This window comes from Diplotaxodon limnothrissa, linkage group LG3 (genome assembly GCF_057381915.1).
Source record: "Diplotaxodon limnothrissa isolate DT_005_m linkage group LG3, D_limnothrissa_male_GT1.1, whole genome shotgun sequence".
NCBI classification, from domain to species: domain Eukaryota; kingdom Metazoa; phylum Chordata; class Actinopteri; order Cichliformes; family Cichlidae; genus Diplotaxodon; species Diplotaxodon limnothrissa.
The window spans coordinates 70,159,772-70,181,018 of record NC_140598.1 but is presented as its reverse complement, the minus strand read 5'-3'; the positions used below and the strand labels follow the sequence as shown (position 1 = coordinate 70,181,018).

Below are 21,247 nucleotides of genomic sequence, written 5' to 3'. Positions count from 1 at the left end.
TTAGGAGGGACAGTCTGGCCATATGCTTGTGGCCAGACTGTCCCTCCTAACAGACCCGCCACAAGACTGTTAGGAGGGACACATATGGAGGGACACATATGTCCCTCCATATGTGTCGAATATATTCCTCCAAAATGCACTCAGTTTCGAACAAGACCAAAACATGTGGACATGGTTGGCAGGTGATAGTCCGCATCTGCTACAGGCATCACTAATGGTTGGATAGATTTTAGATAATTTTGCGTTTGTATAGTGTAGTTTATAGACCACCTTGCACCGAATCAAAGCATGATGAGCACAAATTGAGGACGAGTGAATCAATTTCAAAGCAGAATCCCACTGCTGTTCTGGCAGGGTTGTCTGTAGCTCTTCCTCCCATCTCAGCTTAATATGAGAAATGGATTTGGGGACCAAAGCATCTAGTATTTTATACAAGGCTGATATCAGTCTGTTTTGATGAGGGTTCGTCTGCAGGATGATATCCAGATTTGTTTCTGGAGGCCGATTGGGAAAGTGAGGGAACTGCGTTTTTACAAAATTTCTAGCCTGAAGATAACGAAAAAAGTTGGAATTAGGCAGGTTGTATTTAGACGATAGGTCAGCAAAAGATAGAAAGGTGTCCTGACTGTACAAGTCCTTAACAGTCCTAAGTCCGTTATCTTTCCAACTGCTAAAGGCCGCATCAGTGTTCGAAGGTGCAAAATTAAAATTTTTTGATAAAGGCCAAATAGTTACAGTTTCCTTAGCTATTGGATTATCCCCAACAAGGGTTGGAGAAAAAGGGAGTGGTGAGCTGAGTAGTGATGATAATGAGTAACAGCTAGATGCAGTTTCCATTTGTACCCAGGCTGGTGCAGGGGGGTCGTTATGAACCCAATATAAAAGTTTTTGTATGTTAGCTGCCCAATAGTAGTGTCTAAGATTGGGCAGACCAAGACCACCGTCAGTTTTAGAGGATTGAAGAATAGACTTGCGAATTCTAGCTTGTTTCCCTCCCCATATGAAATGTGACAGAATCTTTTCTAAATTGTCAAAAAATGCCTTGGGAAGAAGAATCGGGACATGTTGAAAAAGATACAAGAATTTTGGGAGGACACTCATCTTTATCAGGTTAACTCTCCCTGCCACTGACAATGGTGGAGAAGTCCAACGGTCACAATCTTTCCCAACATTTTCTAGGAGGGATAGAAAATTCTCCCTCATCATTTTATGTATAGAAGAGGAAATAAAAACCCCCAAATATCTAAATCCGGTTTCTGTCCACTTAAAAGGCTCTATTGAGTGGGGAAGAGCTCTGGCCAGGGAATTGAGGGATTGCAACTCACTTTTTTGATAATTGAGCTTATATCCTGACAGTGTACCATATTGGTCCAGTATGTCAAACAGCACCGGGAATGAGTTTAGAGGGTCAGAAATGTACAGGAGCAAGTCATCTGCATAAAGGGAGAGTTTGTGGGTCACACCGAACCTTGTAATGCCTTTAAATCTATCCTCTGAACGCAGCCATATTGCAAGAGGCTCGATAGCAATGGCGAATAGGAGGGGTGAGAGAGGGCACCCTTGCCTAGTGCCCCTCTCAAGTGGAAAAGGCAAAGACAAGTTGTTGTTAGTACGAATACAGGTGGATGGCGAGGAATATAGTACCTTAACCCAGAGAATAAAGTCAGCCCCTAAGCCAAACCTATCCATCACCTCATAGAGGAAGCTCCACTCGACGCGGTCGAAAGCTTTCTCCGCGTCAAGAGATACCACAACCTCTGGAATTGAGTTGCACGATGTATGGATAATATTCAAGAGGCGTCTTGAATTGTCATACGAGTGCCTGCCGGCCATAAATCCCGTCTGGTCAGAGGCGATAATTTGTGGCAGAACACGTTGAAGCCTAAGTGCGAGGATTTTAGATAGTATTTTAAAATCAATATTTAAAAGAGAAATTGGTCTGTAACTGCTGCACAACAGAGGATCCTTGTCCTTTTTCAAGATTAAACAAATAGTAGCTTCGGACAAAGTCTTGGGTAATTGACATTTTGAAAAGGCTTCATTATACACTCAACAAAAATATAAACGCAACACCTTTGTTTTTGCTCCCATTCCCCATGGGATGGACGTAGAGACCTAAAATTCATTCCAGATACACAATATAACCATCCCTCCCAAACAGTGGTCACAAATCAGTCCAAATGTGTGGTAGTGGGCACATCTGCTATATTGAGATAATCCATCCCACCTCACAGGTGTGCCACATCAGGATGCTGATCTGACATCATGAGTAGTGCACAGGTGTACCTCAGACTGCCCACAACAAAAGGCCACCCTGGAATGTGCAGTTTTGTCTCACAGCAAAATGCCACAAGCAATGAGGGAGCGTGCAATTGGCATGCTGACAGCAGGAATGTCAACCAGATCTGTCGCCCGTGCATTGAATGTTCATTTCTCAACCATAAGCCGTCTCCACAGGCGTTTCAGAGAATATGGCAGCACATCCAACCGGCCTCACAACCGCAGACCTCGTGTAACCACACCAGCCCAGGACCTCCACATCCAGCAGGTTCACCTCCAAGATCGTCTGAGACCAGCCACCCAGACAGCTGCTGGAACAATTGGTTTGCACAACCAAACAATTTCTGCACAAACTGTCAGAAACCGTCTCAGGGACGCTCAACTGCATGCCCGTCGTCCTCATCGGGGTCTTGACCTGACTCCAGCTCGTCGCCGTAACAGACTTGTGTGGGCAAATGCTCACATTCGATGGCGTCTGGCACGTTGGAGAGGTGTGCGCTTCACGGATGAATCATGGTTCACATTGTTCAGGGCAGATGGCAGCTGAGAATGTCCCAGTTCTTGCATGGCCAGCATACTCACCGGACATGTCACCCATTGAGCATGTTCGGGATGTGCTTGACCGGCGTATACGACAGCGTGTACCAGTTCCCACGAATATCCAACAACCTCGCACAGCCATTGAAGTGGAGTGGACCAACATTCCACAGGCCACAATTGACAATCTGATAGACTCCATGCGACGATGTGTTGCACTGCATGAGGCAAATGGTGGTCACACCAGATACTGACCGGTTCTGGGTCCCCAGACCCCCCAATAGCGCAAAAAACTGCACATTCCAGGGTGGCCTTTTGTTGTGGGCAGTCTGAGGTACACCTATGCACTACTCATGATGTCAGATCAGCATCCTGATGTGGCACACCTGTGAGGTGGGATGGATTATCTCAATATAGCAGATGTGCCCACTACCACACATTTGGACTGATTTGTGACCACTGTTTGGGAGGGATGGTTATATTGTGTATCTGGAATGAATTTTAGGTCTCTACGTCCATCCCATGGGGAATGGGAGCAGTAACAAAGGTGTTGCGTTTATATTTTTGTTGAGTGTAATATTCCAGAAACACGCTTTGCCGATCCGATCAGCTGTTCATAACACTTCCTACGTTGGAATAGACGTCAGCGCGAACTTTTGCATGTCCGCCATTACCTGCCCGAAACCGGAAGTGACGTCATTTTCGCGGAAATGTAGTTTTTTTTTACCATCAGGGCCTCAGGGCCTATACTGCTGTTTTTAAAAGTTATCTTTGACTTTATGACTTTCTGTGTCGTTTCTGGGATGCTTAGGACTCATATTGCACTGCTGGAAATAGTTTATTTTGATGCACATGCTGCTTTTTTGCAAATTTGCAGTATAATATTTATTTTCGTTTTTCCTGCAGTGTATAAAAATTGGTGTATTTCAAAAATAAAACTATGAAGACACTCAAAATAAATTTCCTGTGGTAGGAAACTATTTTGTGCAACTTTTTTGCATTCACAGTTTTGAGGAATAAGCCTCTTAAATGTCTCTAACTAGAAATATATGTTAAAAAAGCAAAAACAATTTTCAATGTTTTTATAGTTTATTGCACTTTTTTGCAATTTATGTAATTACTATGCACTTAATGAATACATATTATTAAAATCTGGGCTATAATGGTTGTATTGATGTATAGCAACTTGAAATGCTCCCAAAAATGGCACCACAGCATGTAAAAATATAATATAAGCTCTGGCGGACTTGGTTCTATGGTAGGTCTTAAAGGGTTAAAGAATATGTATTTAATTAAAAAACTCTGTATTCATCTAAAGGGTATAACAAGAAGGGTGAGCTTCCTGCTCCAAAATGAAATGACCAAAATAAATGTATTTCTCTGCAATTACAAACTCTGTGTAAACAGTCTTGGTGTCAAAATAAAGCTAACGCTGGTGAGATGTCATCAGAGCTGTAAATATTACTGCAGATGTTACTATGTCAAAGTTACTGTGACTCAAACATAGAAAAATGTCTTTTTCATTTCCCTCACCTAATTTTTCAAAGTATTTTATAGCATATAACACCTTTGAAAATATGCTTTGGTTCCCATTTAACTCCAGAACATCATAAATCAAAATATGGATATTACCTGTCCACAGATTCATGGTGACGTAACTGCTCTTTTAACTGTTTGGTGTCTTTGCTTTGTTTGGTGTTTGTAGAAATGGTTTACATGAGCTTTTAGCTGAGACTCAGAGGTTTCTGTGGACACTACTCATGTCAGCACTTATATTTCTGACCTCGTGTTATAATCGATTAAACGCGATCTCCTCCCTTTTGCCCCCATTTTTGATGGTGTGGGTGCAAATGATCAGGCGTGACATTCTCATAATAAATCAGATAAGATACTGCAAATAATTAATCCTGCATTTGTGTGATTGAAAAGTGTGTGCAATGACACTGTTTTAAAGATTTAGCCTAAATCATTTTGGCGTGAATGAGCCTAAACATGATGACCGGACTAGTGACACCATATCACCTGTGACACACACACACGCACGTATGACTTTGCCAGTTTCAGCTGAAACAATTTCAGTGTTTCAAACCATGTTCCAGAGTTTTTAGGTCACCGTTCATGAGGTTTCAAGAAGAAAATGAAAGACAGATCTGAATGTTTGAAAGTGTTTTGGAAAAACTCTGTAAAGATTAGATGAACAATACTCAAAGGATAAATTCAACTGTTTTATTTTGTTAGATAAGTTGAAAAAAAAGTTAAACAAGCAAGTAAATAACGAAACAAGGTTAAATGAGGTAAGAACAAAAAGTTAACAAGTAAATAAAGAAACAAGGTTAAATGAGGTAAGAACAAAAAGTTAACAAGTAAATAACGAAACAAGGTTAAATGAGGTAAGAACAAAAAGTTAACAAGTAAATAACGAAACAAGGTTAAATGAGGTAAGAACAAAAAGTTAACAAGCAAATAAAGAAACAAGGTTAAATGAAGTAAGAGCAAAAAGTTAACAAGTAAATAAAGAAACAAGGCAGAGGAGAGAAACCCCAACAATCCCCTCTGAGCAAGCACTAGGCGACAGTGGGGAGGAAAAACTGCCTTTAAACGGGCAGAAACCTCCGGCAGAACCAGGCTCAGGAGGGGGCAGTCAACTGCCGGGACTGGTTGGGGGGGTGAACAGAGGTGGAGCAAGACGAGGCTACATCAGTTGAAGAAGCAGTATTGTCCCTCTTCCGGAAAAAGCTGAAGAATCTTTTCTTCTTTTTCATGGACTTTTCCACGAGCCCCTTTTTCTCCAGGATGAGGGTTCTCAACTCATGGATGGTTTCGGTGTTTTGCTCCTCAAGTTTCTTGCATGTTTGTTCCACCTGTTCTAATGTTGCTCGTGTTTCTTCAAGCTGTTCTTTGAGCTCTTTGGATGTTGCCTCCTGTGTCAGCTTTGCCTTCTGCAGGTCTGCATTTCTCACTTGATCTTCTTTGTGCATGCCTTCTAGCTGCTCATTTCTTTTCTGGGTGTCGCGGAGCGTACACTGCAGGTCTTCATGCATGTTGTCTTGCTTTTGCTTTTGCGCCTGCATTTCTGTGTTTTCCCGCTTCAAGTTGTTGAATTCCAACAATATCCCCTTAATGAGCTCTGAGTTGTTTTTGGCCATTTGATCGATCCTTTTCTGCATCTGTGAGCATCGTTTTTCCAGAGTTTCCTTTTCTCCCTGCAGCTCACTTGTTTTGACCTTCAGTTCATTACAGAATCCTTGCAACTTTTGATTTTTACTCTCAAAGTCCTTGATAGTGCACTTTTCTTCTGACAGTCTTTCTTGCTGTTGCTCCTTCTCTTGAAGAAGGTCTTTATTTTTTTCTTCAGCTTCATCAAGCTTTCTTTGGAGCAGGTGATTCTGTTGGTCCATGTATTGGAGATCCCACTCTAGCTTATCAATCGTGGCTTTCCTGCCTTGAAGCTGCTCGGACATTTCTTTCACTTCAGCGCTCTTTTGCTTGTTTTCTTTGATGAGGAATACAATCTGCTCTCTGGCTTGAGCAAACTTGATCCCCCAGCCCTCATTAATAATGTTGATGTCGGGCTGGCGCTGTAGTGTTTCTTCCAGGTGTTTGTTTTGTGCTTCCATCTGTAAGCACTTCTTCTCCAGGTGAACTTTTTCTTTTTCAAGTTGTTGAATTTTGTTCTGGAGATGGTTGTTTTCACTCCTACTCTCCTGTAATGCCCTTTGGATGGATAAGAGGCCATTTGGAGAAGTTGGCCGGCCACGCAAGGAAGGAGAGGCGGCGTAATCGTTTTGTCTCGGTTGCCGTAATCTTGGATACATGCTGGCGTTTGTATCCGATGACTCTGAGAGGTTTCCGAATGTTTCTGTAGTGAACGTTTGAAAGCTGCGAACACGAAGGCTGCGAAGTAACGAACTAAAAATTGCTGTTTGTCACCCCTATTTAAGGAAAAACTTCCTTGTGACATCATCACTCCTAAGCCAATCAGGTTGTCACATGACATTCTGGAATGTGGAATGGGGATATATATATTTTTTTAAACAGTTTTCAAATTTAACTTAATATTTAAGTGTTTCTTACTTGACCTGCTTAGTCGATTAAAAAGTTAATTGCCACGAACACCCCTAATGTTATATAACAGACCACAGAAAAAAGACAGCTTTTTTCTGCGTGACAGAGCTATAATAAATGTTTTGTTTTTTTAATGATCCTACTTTTTATAAAAGGGAACATTATTTAAAGAATATGTATTTAATTAAAAAACTCTGTATTCATCTAAAGGGTATAACAAGAAGGGTGAGCTTCCTGCTCCAAAATGAAATGACCAAAATAAATGTATTTCTCTGCAATTACAAACTCTGTGTAAACAGTCTTGGTGTCAAAATAAAGCTAACGCTGGTGAGATGTCATCAGAGCTGTAAATATTACTGCAGATGTTACTATGTCAAAGTTACTGTGACTCAAACATAGAAAAATGTCTTTTTCATTTCCCTCACCTAATTTTTCAAAGTATTTTATAGCATATAACACCTTTGAAAATATGCTTTGGTTCCCATTTAACTCCAGAACATCATAAATCAAAATATGGATATTACCTGTCCACAGATTCATGGTGACGTAACTGCTCTTTTAACTGTTTGGTGTCTTTGCTTTGTTTGGTGTTTGTAGAAATGGTTTACATGAGCTTTTAGCTGAGACTCAGAGGTTTCTGTGGACACTACTCATGTCAGCACTTATATTTCTGACCTCGTGTTATAATCGATTAAACGCGATCTCCTCCCTTTTGCCCCCATTTTTGATGGTGTGGGTACAAATGATCAGGCATGACATTCTCATAATAAATCAGATAAGATACTGCAAATAGTTAATCCTGCATTTGTGTGATTGAAAAGTGTGTGCAATGACACTGTTTTAAAGATTTAGCCTAAATCATTTTGGCGTGAATGAGCCTAAACATGATGACCGGACTAGTGACACCATATCACCTGTGACACACACACACGCACGTATGACTTTGCCAGTTTCAGCTGAAACAATTTCAGTGTTTCAAACCATGTTCCAGAGTTTTTAGGTCACCGTTCATGAGGTTTCAAGAAGAAAATGAAAGACAGATCTGAATGTTTGAAAGTGTTTTGGAAAAACTCTGTAAAGATTAGATGAACAATACTCAAAGGATAAATTCAACTGTTTTATTTTGTTAGATAAGTTGAAAAAAAAGTTAAACAAGCAAGTAAATAACGAAACAAGGTTAAATGAGGTAAGAACAAAAAGTTAACAAGTAAATAAAGAAACAAGGTTAAATGAGGTAAGAACAAAAAGTTAACAAGCAAATAAAGAAACAAGGTTAAATGAGGTAAGAGCAAAAAGTTAACAAGTAAATAAAGAAACAAGGCAGAGGAGAGAAACCCCAACAATCCCCTCTGAGCAAGCACTAGGCGACAGTGGGGAGGAAAAACTGCCTTTAAACGGGCAGAAACCTCCGGCAGAACCAGGCTCAGGAGGGGGCAGTCAACTGCCGGGACTGGTTGGGGGGGTGAACAGAGGTGGAGCAAGACGAGGCTACATCAGTTGAAGAAGCAGTATTGTCCCTCTTCCGGAAAAAGCTGAAGAATCTTTTCTTCTTTTTCATGGACTTTTCCACGAGCCCCTTTTTCTCCAGGATGAGGGTTCTCAACTCATGGATGGTTTCGGTGTTTTGCTCCTCAAGTTTCTTGCATGTTTGTTCCACCTGTTCTAATGTTGCTCGTGTTTCTTCAAGCTGTTCTTTGAGCTCTTTGGATGTTGCCTCCTGTGTCAGCTTTGCCTTCTGCAGGTCTGCATTTCTCACTTGATCTTCTTTGTGCAGGCCTTCTAGCTGCTCATTTCTTTTCTGGGTGTCGCGGAGCGTACACTGCAGGTCTTCATGCATTTTGTCTTGCTTTTGCTTTTGCGCCTGCATTTCTGTGTTTTCCCGCTTCAAGTTGTTGAATTCCAACAATATCCCCTTAATGAGCTCTGAGTTGTTTTTGGCCATTTGATCGATCCTTTTTTGCATCTGTGAGCATCGTTTTTCCAGAGTTTCCTTTTCTCCCTGCAGCTCACTTGTTTTGACCTTCAGTTCATTACAGAATCCTTGCAACTTTTGATTTTTACTCTCAAAGTCCTTGATAGTGCACTTTTCTTCTGACAGTCTTTCTTGCTGTTGCGCCTTCTCTTGAAGAAGGTCTTTATTTTTTTCTTCAGCTTCATCAAGCTTTCTTTGGAGCAGGTGATTCTGTTGGTCCATGTATTGGAGATCCCACTCTAGCTTATCAATCGTGGCTTTCCTGCCTTGAAGCTGCTCGGACATTTCTTTCACTTCAGCGCTCTTTTGCTTGTTTTCTTTGATGAGGAATACAATCTGCTCTCTGGCTTGAGCAAACTTGATCCCCCAGCCCTCATTAATAATGTTGATGTCGGGCTGGCGCTGTAGTGTTTCTTCCAGGTGTTTGTTTTGTGCTTCCATTTGTAAGCACTTCTTCTCCAGGTGAACTTTTTCTTTTTCAAGTTGTTGAATTTTGTTCTGGAGATGGTTGTTTTCACTCCTACTCTCCTGTAATGCCCTTTGGGTGGATAAGAGGCCATTTGGAGAAGTTGGCCGGCCACGCAAGGAAGGAGAGGCGGCGTAATCGTTTTGTCTCGGTTGCCGTAATCTTGGATACATGCTGGCGTTTGTATCCGATGACTCTGAGAGGTTTCCGAATGTTTCTGTAGTGAACGTTTGAAAGCTGCGAACACGAAGGCTGCGAAGTAACGAACTAAAAATTGCTGTTTGTCACCCCTATTTAAGGAAAAACTTCCTTGTGACATCATCACTCCTAAGCCAATCAGGTTGTCACATGACATTCTGGAATGTGGAATGGGGATATATTTTTTTTTTAAACAGTTTTCAAATTTAACTTAATATTTAAGTGTTTCTTACTTGACCTGCTTAGTCGATTAAAAAGTTAATTGCCACGAACACCCCTAATGTTATATAACAGACCACAGAAAAAAGACAGCTTTTTTCTGCGTGACAGAGCTATAATAAATGTTTTGTTTTTTTAATGATCCTACTTTTTATAAAAGGGAACATTATTTAAAGAATATGTATTTAATTAAAAAACTCTGTATTCATCTAAAGGGTATAACAAGAAGGGTGAGCTTCCTGCTCCAAAATGAAATGACCTAAATAAATGTATTTCTCTGCAATTACAAACTCTGTGTAAACAGTCTTGGTGTCAAAATAAAGCTAACGCTGGTGAGATGTCATCAGAGCTGTAAATATTACTGCAGATGTTACTATGTCAAAGTTACTGTGACTCAAACATAGAAAAATGTCTTTTTCATTTCCCTCACCTAATTTTTCAAAGTATTTTATAGCATATAACACCTTTGAAAATATGCTTTGGTTCCCATTTAACTCCAGAACATCATAAATCAAAATATGGATATTACCTGTCCACAGATTCATGGTGACGTAACTGCTCTTTTAACTGTTTGGTGTCTTTGCTTTGTTTGGTGTTTGTAGAAATGGTTTACATGAGCTTTTAGCTGAGACTCAGAGGTTTCTGTGGACACTACTCATGTCAGCACTTATATTTCTGACCTCGTGTTATAATCGATTAAACGCGATCTCCTCCCTTTTGCCCCCATTTTTGATGGTGTGGGTACAAATGATCAGGCATGACATTCTCATAATAAATCAGATAAGATACTGCAAATAGTTAATCCTGCATTTGTGTGATTGAAAAGTGTGTGCAATGACACTGTTTTAAAGATTTAGCCTAAATCATTTTGGCGTGAATGAGCCTAAACATGATGACCGGACTAGTGACACCATATCACCTGTGACACACACACACGCACGTATGACTTTGCCAGTTTCAGCTGAAACAATTTCAGTGTTTCAAACCATGTTTCAGAGTTTTTAGGTCACCGTTCATGAGGTTTCAAGAAGAAAATGAAAGACAGATCTGAATGTTTGAAAGTGTTTTGGAAAAACTCTGTAAAGATTAGATGAACAATACTCAAAGGATAAATTCAACTGTTTTATTTTGTTAGATAAGTTGAAAAAAAAGTTAAACAAGCAAGTAAATAACGAAACAAGGTTAAATGAGGTAAGAACAAAAAGTTAACAAGCAAATAAAGAAACAAGGTTAAATGAAGTAAGAGCAAAAAGTTAACAAGCAAATAAAGAAACAAGGTTAAATGAAGTAAGAGCAAAAAGTTAACAAGCAAATAAAGAAACAAGGTTAAATGAGGTAAGAACAAAATGTTAACAAGCAAATAAAGAAACAAGGTTAAATGAAGTAAGAGCAAAAAGTTAACAAGTAAATAAAGAAACAAGGTTAAATGAGGTAAGAACAAAATGTTAACAAGCAAATAAAGAAACAAGGTTAAATGAAGTAAGAGCAAAAAGTTAACAAGTAAATAAAGAAACAAGGTTAAATGAGGTAAGAACAAAAAGTTAACAAGTAAATAAAGAAACAAGGTTAAATGAGGTAAGAACAAAAAGTTAACAAGCAAATAAAGAAACAAGGTTAAATGAAGTAAGAGCAAAAAGTTAACAAGTAAATAAAGAAACAAGGCAGAGGAGAGAAACCCCAACAATCCCCTCTGAGCAAGCACTAGGCGACAGTGGGGAGGAAAAACTGCCTTTAAACGGGCAGAAACCTCCGGCAGAACCAGGCTCAGGAGGGGGCAGTCAACTGCCGGGACTGGTTGGGGGGGTGAACAGAGGTGGAGCAAGACGAGGCTACATCAGTTGAAGAAGCAGTATTGTCCCTCTTCCGGAAAAAGCTGAAGAATCTTTTCTTCTTTTTCATGGACTTTTCCACGAGCCCCTTTTTCTCCAGGATGAGGGTTCTCAACTCATGGATGGTTTCGGTGTTTTGCTCCTCAAGTTTCTTGCATGTTTGTTCCACCTGTTCTAATGTTGCTCGTGTTTCTTCAAGCTGTTCTTTGAGCTCTTTGGATGTTGCCTCCTGTGTCAGCTTTGCCTTCTGCAGGTCTGCATTTCTCACTTGATCTTCTTTGTGCAGGCCTTCTAGCTGCTCATTTCTTTTCTGGGTGTCGCGGAGCGTACACTGCAGGTCTTCATGCATTTTGTCTTGCTTTTGCTTTTGCGCCTGCATTTCTGTGTTTTCCCGCTTCAAGTTGTTGAATTCCAACAATATCCCCTTAATGAGCTCTGAGTTGTTTTTGGCCATTTGATCGATCCTTTTCTGCATCTGTGAGCATCGTTTTTCCAGAGTTTCCTTTTCTCCCTGCAGCTCACTTGTTTTGACCTTCAGTTCATTACAGAATCCTTGCAACTTTTGATTTTTACTCTCAAAGTCCTTGATAGTGCACTTTTCTTCTGACAGTCTTTCTTGCTGTTGCTCCTTCTCTTGAAGAAGGTCTTTATTTTTTTCTTCAGCTTCATCAAGCTTTCTTTGGAGCAGGTGATTCTGTTGGTCCATGTATTGGAGATCCCACTCTAGCTTATCAATCGTGGCTTTCCTGCCTTGAAGCTGCTCGGACATTTCTTTCACTTCAGCGCTCTTTTGCTTGTTTTCTTTGATGAGGAATACAATCTGCTCTCTGGCTTGAGCAAACTTGATCCCCCAGCCCTCATTAATAATGTTGATGTCGGGCTGGCGCTGTAGTGTTTCTTCCAGGTGTTTGTTTTGTGCTTCCATTTGTAAGCACTTCTTCTCCAGGTGAACTTTTTCTTTTTCAAGTTGTTGAATTTTGTTCTGGAGATGGTTGTTTTCACTCCTACTCTCCTGTAATGCCCTTTGGGTGGATAAGAGGCCATTTGGAGAAGTTGGCCGGCCACGCAAGGAAGGAGAGGCGGCGTAATCGTTTTGTCTCGGTTGCCGTAATCTTGGATACATGCTGGCGTTTGTATCCGATGACTCTGAGAGGTTTCCGAATGTTTCTGTAGTGAACGTTTGAAAGCTGCGAACACGAAGGCTGCGAAGTAACGAACTAAAAATTGCTGTTTGTCACCCCTATTTAAGGAAAAACTTCCTTGTGACATCATCACTCCTAAGCCAATCAGGTTGTCACATGACATTCTGGAATGTGGAATGGGGATATATATTTTTTTTTAAACAGTTTTCAAATTTAACTTAATATTTAAGTGTTTCTTACTTGACCTGCTTAGTCGATTAAAAAGTTAATTGCCACGAACACCCCTAATGTTATATAACAGACCACAGAAAAAAGACAGCTTTTTTCTGCGTGACAGAGCTATAATAAATGTTTTGTTTTTTTAATGATCCTACTTTTTATAAAAGGGAACATTATTTAAAGAATATGTATTTAATTAAAAAACTCTGTATTCATTTAAAGGGTATAACAAGAAGGGTGAGCTTCCTGCTCCAAAATGAAATGACCAAAATAAATGTATTTCTCTGCAATTACAAACTCTGTGTAAACAGTCTTGGTGTCAAAATAAAGCTAACGCTGGTGAGATGTCATCAGAGCTGTAAATATTACTGCAGATGTTACTATGTCAAAGTTACTGTGACTCAAACATAGAAAAATGTCTTTTTCATTTCCCTCACCTAATTTTTCAAAGTATTTTATAGCATATAACACCTTTGAAAATATGCTTTGGTTCCCATTTAACTCCAGAACATCATAAATCAAAATATGGATATTACCTGTCCACAGATTCATGGTGACGTAACTGCTCTTTTAACTGTTTGGTGTCTTTGCTTTGTTTGGTGTTTGTAGAAATGGTTTACATGAGCTTTTAGCTGAGACTCAGAGGTTTCTGTGGACACTACTCATGTCAGCACTTATATTTCTGACCTCGTGTTATAATCGATTAAACGCGATCTCCTCCCTTTTGCCCCCATTTTTGATGGTGTGGGTACAAATGATCAGGCATGACATTCTCATAATAAATCAGATAAGATACTGCAAATAGTTAATCCTGCATTTGTGTGATTGAAAAGTGTGTGCAATGACACTGTTTTAAAGATTTAGCCTAAATCATTTTGGCGTGAATGAGCCTAAACATGATGACCGGACTAGTGACACCATATCACCTGTGACACACACACACGCACGTATGACTTTGCCAGTTTCAGCTGAAACAATTTCAGTGTTTCAAACCATGTTCCAGAGTTTTTAGGTCACCGTTCATGAGGTTTCAAGAAGAAAATGAAAGACAGATCTGAATGTTTGAAAGTGTTTTGGAAAAACTCTGTAAAGATTAGATGAACAATACTCAAAGGATAAATTCAACTGTTTTATTTTGTTAGATAAGTTGAAAAAAAAGTTAAACAAGCAAGTAAATAACGAAACAAGGTTAAATGAGGTAAGAACAAAAAGTTAACAAGTAAATAAAGAAACAAGGTTAAATGAAGTAAGAGCAAAAAGTTAACAAGTAAATAAAGAAACAAGGCAGAGGAGAGAAACCCCAACAATCCCCTCTGAGCAAGCACTAGGCGACAGTGGGGAGGAAAAACTGCCTTTAAACGGGCAGAAACCTCCGGCAGAACCAGGCTCAGGAGGGGGCAGTCAACTGCCGGGACTGGTTGGGGGGGTGAACAGAGGTGGAGCAAGACGAGGCTACATCAGTTGAAGAAGCAGTATTGTCCCTCTTCCGGAAAAAGCTGAAGAATCTTTTCTTCTTTTTCATGGACTTTTCCACGAGCCCCTTTTTCTCCAGGATGAGGGTTCTCAACTCATGGATGGTTTCGGTGTTTTGCTCCTCAAGTTTCTTGCATGTTTGTTCCACCTGTTCTAATGTTGCTCGTGTTTCTTCAAGCTGTTCTTTGAGCTCTTTGGATGTTGCCTCCTGTGTCAGCTTTGCCTTCTGCAGGTCTGCATTTCTCACTTGATCTTCTTTGTGCAGGCCTTCTAGCTGCTCATTTCTTTTCTGGGTGTCGCGGAGCGTACACTGCAGGTCTTCATGCATTTTGTCTTGCTTTTGCTTTTGCGCCTGCATTTCTGTGTTTTCCCGCTTCAAGTTGTTGAATTCCAACAATATCCCCTTAATGAGCTCTGAGTTGTTTTTGGCCATTTGATCGATCCTTTTCTGCATCTGTGAGCATCGTTTTTCCAGAGTTTCCTTTTCTCCCTGCAGCTCACTTGTTTTGACCTTCAGTTCATTACAGAATCCTTGCAACTTTTGATTTTTACTCTCAAAGTCCTTGATAGTGCACTTTTCTTCTGACAGTCTTTCTTGCTGTTGCTCCTTCTCTTGAAGAAGGTCTTTATTTTTTTCTTCAGCTTCATCAAGCTTTCTTTGGAGCAGGTGATTCTGTTGGTCCATGTATTGGAGATCCCACTCTAGCTTATCAATCGTGGCTTTCCTGCCTTGAAGCTGCTCGGACATTTCTTTCACTTCAGCGCTCTTTTGCTTGTTTTCTTTGATGAGGAATACAATCTGCTCTCTGGCTTGAGCAAACTTGATCCCCCAGCCCTCATTAATAATGTTGATGTCGGGCTGGCGCTGTAGTGTTTCTTCCAGGTGTTTGTTTTGTGCTTCCATTTGTAAGCACTTCTTCTCCAGGTGAACTTTTTCTTTTTCAAGTTGTTGAATTTTGTTCTGGAGATGGTTGTTTTCACTCCTACTCTCCTGTAATGCCCTTTGGGTGGATAAGAGGCCATTTGGAGAAGTTGGCCGGCCACGCAAGGAAGGAGAGGCGGCGTAATCGTTTTGTCTCGGTTGCCGTAATCTTGGATACATGCTGGCGTTTGTATCCGATGACTCTGAGAGGTTTCCGAATGTTTCTGTAGTGAACGTTTGAAAGCTGCGAACACGAAGGCTGCGAAGTAACGAACTAAAAATTGCTGTTTGTCACCCCTATTTAAGGAAAAACTTCCTTGTGACATCATCACTCCTAAGCCAATCAGGTTGTCACATGACATTCTGGAATGTGGAATGGGGATATATATATATTTTTAAACAGTTTTCAAATTTAACTTAATATTTAAGTGTTTCTTACTTGACCTGCTTAGTCGATTAAAAAGTTAATTGCCACGAACACCCCTAATGTTATATAACAGACCACAGAAAAAAGACAGCTTTTTTCTGCGTGACAGAGCTATAATAAATGTTTTGTTTTTTTAATGATCCTACTTTTTATAAAAGGGAACATTATTTAAAGAATATGTATTTAATTAAAAACTCTGTATTCATCTAAAGGGTATAACAAGAAGGGTGAGCTTCCTGCTCCAAAATGAAATGACCAAAATAAATGTATTTCTCTGCAATTACAAACTCTGTGTAAACAGTCTTGGTGTCAAAATAAAGCTAACGCTGGTGAGATGTCATCAGAGCTGTAAATATTACTGCAGATGTTACTATGTCAAAGTTACTGTGACTCAAACATAGAAAAATGTCTTTTTCATTTCCCTCACCTAATTTTTCAAAGTATTTTATAGCATATAACACCTTTGAAAATATGCTTTGGTTCCCATTTAACTCCAGAACATCATAAATCAAAATATGGATATTACCTGTCCACAGATTCATGGTGACGTAACTGCTCTTTTAACTGTTTGGTGTCTTTGCTTTGTTTGGTGTTTGTAGAAATGGTTTACATGAGCTTTTAGCTGAGACTCAGAGGTTTCTGTGGACACTACTCATGTCAGCACTTATATTTCTGACCTCGTGTTATAATCGATTAAACGCGATCTCCTCCCTTTTGCCCCCATTTTTGATGGTGTGGGTACAAATGATCAGGCATGACATTCTCATAATAAATCAGATAAGATACTGCAAATAGTTAATCCTGCATTTGTGTGATTGAAAAGTGTGTGCAATGACACTGTTTTAAAGATTTAGCCTAAATCATTTTGGCGTGAATGAGCCTAAACATGATGACCGGACTAGTGACACCATATCACCTGTGACACACACACACGCACGTATGACTTTGCCAGTTTCAGCTGAAACAATTTCAGTGTTTCAAACCATGTTCCAGAGTTTTTAGGTCACCGTTCATGAGGTTTCAAGAAGAAAATGAAAGACAGATCTGAATGTTTGAAAGTGTTTTGGAAAAACTCTGTAAAGATTAGATGAACAATACTCAAAGGATAAATTCAACTGTTTTATTTTGTTAGATAAGTTGAAAAAAAAGTTAAACAAGCAAGTAAATAACGAAACAAGGTTAAATGAGGTAAGAACAAAAAGTTAACAAGTAAATAAAGAAACAAGGTTAAATGAAGTAAGAGCAAAAAGTTAACAAGTAAATAAAGAAACAAGGCAGAGGAGAGAAACCCCAACAATCCCCTCTGAGCAAGCACTAGGCGACAGTGGGGAGGAAAAACTGCCTTTAAACGGGCAGAAACCTCCGGCAGAACCAGGCTCAGGAGGGGGCAGTCAACTGCCGGGACTGGTTGGGGGGGTGAACAGAGGTGGAGCAAGACGAGGCTACATCAGTTGAAGAAGCAGTATTGTCCCTCTTCCGGAAAAAGCTGAAGAATCTTTTCTTCTTTTTCATGGACTTTTCCACGAGCCCCTTTTTCTCCAGGATGAGGGTTCTCAACTCATGGATGGTTTCGGTGTTTTGCTCCTCAAGTTTCTTGCATGTTTGTTCCACCTGTTCTAATGTTGCTCGTGTTTCTTCAAGCTGTTCTTTGAGCTCTTTGGATGTTGCCTCCTGTGTCAGCTTTGCCTTCTGCAGGTCTGCATTTCTCACTTGATCTTCTTTGTGCAGGCCTTCTAGCTGCTCATTTCTTTTCTGGGTGTCGCGGAGCGTACACTGCAGGTCTTCATGCATTTTGTCTTGCTTTTGCTTTTGCGCCTGCATTTCTGTGTTTTCCCGCTTCAAGTTGTTGAATTCCAACAATATCCCCTTAATGAGCTCTGAGTTGTTTTTGGCCATTTGATCGATCCTTTTCTGCATCTGTGAGCATCGTTTTTCCAGAGTTTCCTTTTCTCCCTGCAGCTCACTTGTTTTGACCTTCAGTTCATTACAGAATCCTTGCAACTTTTGATTTTTACTCTCAAAGTCCTTGATAGTGCACTTTTCTTCTGACAGTCTTTCTTGCTGTTGCTCCTTCTCTTGAAGAAGGTCTTTATTTTTTTCTTCAGCTTCATCAAGCTTTCTTTGGAGCAGGTGATTCTGTTGGTCCATGTATTGGAGATCCCACTCTAGCTTATCAATCGTGGCTTTCCTGCCTTGAAGCTGCTCGGACATTTCTTTCACTTCAGCGCTCTTTTGCTTGTTTTCTTTGATGAGGAATACAATCTGCTCTCTGGCTTGAGCAAACTTGATCCCCCAGCCCTCATTAATAATGTTGATGTCGGGCTGGCGCTGTAGTGTTTCTTCCAGGTGTTTGTTTTGTGCTTCCATTTGTAAGCACTTCTTCTCCAGGTGAACTTTTTCTTTTTCAAGTTGTTGAATTTTGTTCTGGAGATGGTTGTTTTCACTCCTACTCTCCTGTAATGCCCTTTGGGTGGATAAGAGGCCATTTGGAGAAGTTGGCCGGCCACGCAAGGAAGGAGAGGCGGCGTAATCGTTTTGTCTCGGTTGCCGTAATCTTGGATACATGCTGGCGTTTGTATCCGATGACTCTGAGAGGTTTCCGAATGTTTCTGTAGTGAACGTTTGAAAGCTGCGAACACGAAGGCTGCGAAGTAACGAACTAAAAATTGCTGTTTGTCACCCCTATTTAAGGAAAAACTTCCTTGTGACATCATCACTCCTAAGCCAATCAGGTTGTCACATGACATTCTGGAATGTGGAATGGGGATATATATTTTTTTTTAAACAGTTTTCAAATTTAACTTAATATTTAAGTGTTTCTTACTTGACCTGCTTAGTCGATTAAAAAGTTAATTGCCACGAACACCCCTAATGTTATATAACAGACCACAGAAAAAAGACAGCTTTTTTCTGCGTGACAGAGCTATAATAAATGTTTTGTTTTTTTAATGATCCTACTTTTTATAAAAGGGAACATTATTTAAAGAATATGTATTTAATTAAAAAACTCTGTATTCATCTAAAGGGTATAACAAGAAGGGTGAGCTTCCTGCTCCAAAATGAAATGACCAAAATAAATGTATTTCTCTGCAATTACAAACTCTGTGTAAACAGTCTTGGTGTCAAAATAAAGCTAACGCTGGTGAGATGTCATCAGAGCTGTAAATATTACTGCAGATGTTACTATGTCAAAGTTACTGTGACTCAAACATAGAAAAATGTCTTTTTCATTTCCCTCACCTAATTTTTCAAAGTATTTTATAGCATATAACACCTTTGAAAATATGCTTTGGTTCCCATTTAACTCCAGAACATCATAAATCAAAATATGGATATTACCTGTCCACAGATTCATGGTGACGTAACTGCTCTTTTAACTGTTTGGTGTCTTTGCTTTGTTTGGTGTTTGTAGAAATGGTTTACATGAGCTTTTAGCTGAGACTCAGAGGTTTCTGTGGACACTACTCATGTCAGCACTTATATTTCTGACATCGTGTTATAATCGATTAAACGCGATCTCCTCCCTTTTGCCCCCATTTTTGATGGTGTGGGTACAAATGATCAGGCATGACATTCTCATAATAAATCAGATAAGATACTGCAAATAGTTAATCCTGCATTTGTGTGATTGAAAAGTGTGTGCAATGACACTGTTTTAAAGATTTAGCCTAAATCATTTTGGCGTGAATGAGCCTAAACATGATGACCGGACTAGTGACACCATATCACCTGTGACACACACACACACGCACGTATGACTTTGCCAGTTTCAGCTGAAACAATTTCAGTGTTTCAAACCATGTTCCAGAGTTTTTAGGTCACCGTTCATGAGGTTTCAAGAAGAAAATGAAAGACAGATCTGAATGTTTGAAAGTGTTTTGGAAAAACTCTGTAAAGATTAGATGAACAATACTCAAAGGATAAATTCAACTGTTTTATTTTGTTAGATAAGTTGAAAAAAAAGTTAAACAAGCAAGTAAATAACGAAACAAGGTTAAATGAGGTAAGAACAAAAAGTTAACAAGCAAATAAAGAAACAAGGTTAAATGAAGTAAGAGCAAAAAGTTAACAAGTAAATAAAGAAACAAGGCAGAGGAGAGAAACCCCAACAATCCCCTCTGAGCAAGCACTAGGCGACAGTGGGGAGGAAAAACTGCCTTTAAACGGGCAGAAACCTCCGGCAGAACCAGGCTCAGGAGGGGGCAGTCAACTGCCGGGACTGGTTGGGGGGGTGAACAGAGGTGGAGCAAGACGAGGCTACATCAGTTGAAGAAGCAGTATTGTCCCTCTTCCGGAAAAAGCTGAAGAATCTTTTCTTCTTTTTCATGGACTTTTCCACGAGCCCCTTTTTCTCCAGGATGAGGGTTCTCAACTCATGGATGGTTTCTGTGTTTTGCCTCTCTAGTTTCTTGCATGTTTGTTCCACCTGTTCTAATGTTGCTCGTGTTTCTTCAAGCTGTTCTTTGAGCTCTTTGGATGTTGCCTCCTGTGTCAGCTTTGCCTTCTGCAGGTCTGCATTTCTCACTTGATCTTCTTTGTGCAGGCCTTCTAGCTGCTCATTTCTTTTCTGGGTGTCGCGGAGCGTACACTGCAGGTCTTCATGCATTTTGTCTTGCTTTTGCTTTTGCGCCTGCATTTCTGTGTTTTCCCGCTTCAAGTTGTTGAATTCCAACAATATCCCCTTAATGAGCTCTGAGTTGTTTTTGGCCATTTGATCGATCCTTTTCTGCATCTGTGAGCATCGTTTTTCCAGAGTTTCCTTTTCTCCCTGCAGCTCACTTGTTTTGACCTTCAGTTCATTACAGAATCCTTGCAACTTTTGATTTTTACTCTCAAAGTCCTTGATAGTGCACTTTTCTTCTGACAGTCTTTCTTGCTGTTGCTCCTTCTCTTGAAGAAGGTCTTTATTTTTTTCTTCAGCTTCATCAAGCTTTCTTTGGAGCAGGTGATTCTGTTGGTCCATGTATTGGAGATCCCACTCTAGCTTATCAATCGTGGCTTTCCTGCCTTGAAGCTGCTCGGACATTTCTTTCACTTCAGCGCTCTTTTGCTTGTTTTCTTTGATGAGGAATACAATCTGCTCTCTGGCTTGAGCAAACTTGATCCCCCAGCCCTCATTAATAATGTTGATGTCGGGCTGGCGCTGTAGTGTTTCTTCCAGGTGTTTGTTTTGTGCTTCCATTTGTAAGCACTTCTTCTCCAGGTGAACTTTTTCTTTTTCAAGTTGTTGAATTTTGTTCTGGAGATGGTTGTTTTCACTCCTACTCTCCTGTAATGCCCTTTGGGTGGATAAGAGGCCATTTGGAGAAGTTGGCCGGCCACGCAAGGAAGGAGAGGCGGCGTAATCGTTTTGTCTCGGTTGCCGTAATCTTGGATACATGCTGGCGTTTGTATCCGATGACTCTGAGAGGTTTCCGAATGTTTCTGTAGTGAACGTTTGAAAGCTGCGAACACGAAGGCTGCGAAGTAACGAACTAAAAATTGCTGTTTGTCACCCC

At 40.1% G+C, this 21,247-nt stretch overlaps 1 protein-coding gene across 1 annotated transcript in view; it reads right to left on the bottom strand.

Annotated features, from left to right (window-relative positions):
* LOC146637672 (uncharacterized) overlaps positions 1-21,247 on the bottom strand; it is a 138,538-nt gene continuing 117,291 nt past the window's right edge. The window contains exon 5 of the mRNA XM_085350409.1: positions 1-66. Coding sequence (XP_085206535.1) covers positions 1-66 — 66 coding nt within the window. The remainder of the gene's footprint in view (positions 67-21,247) is intronic.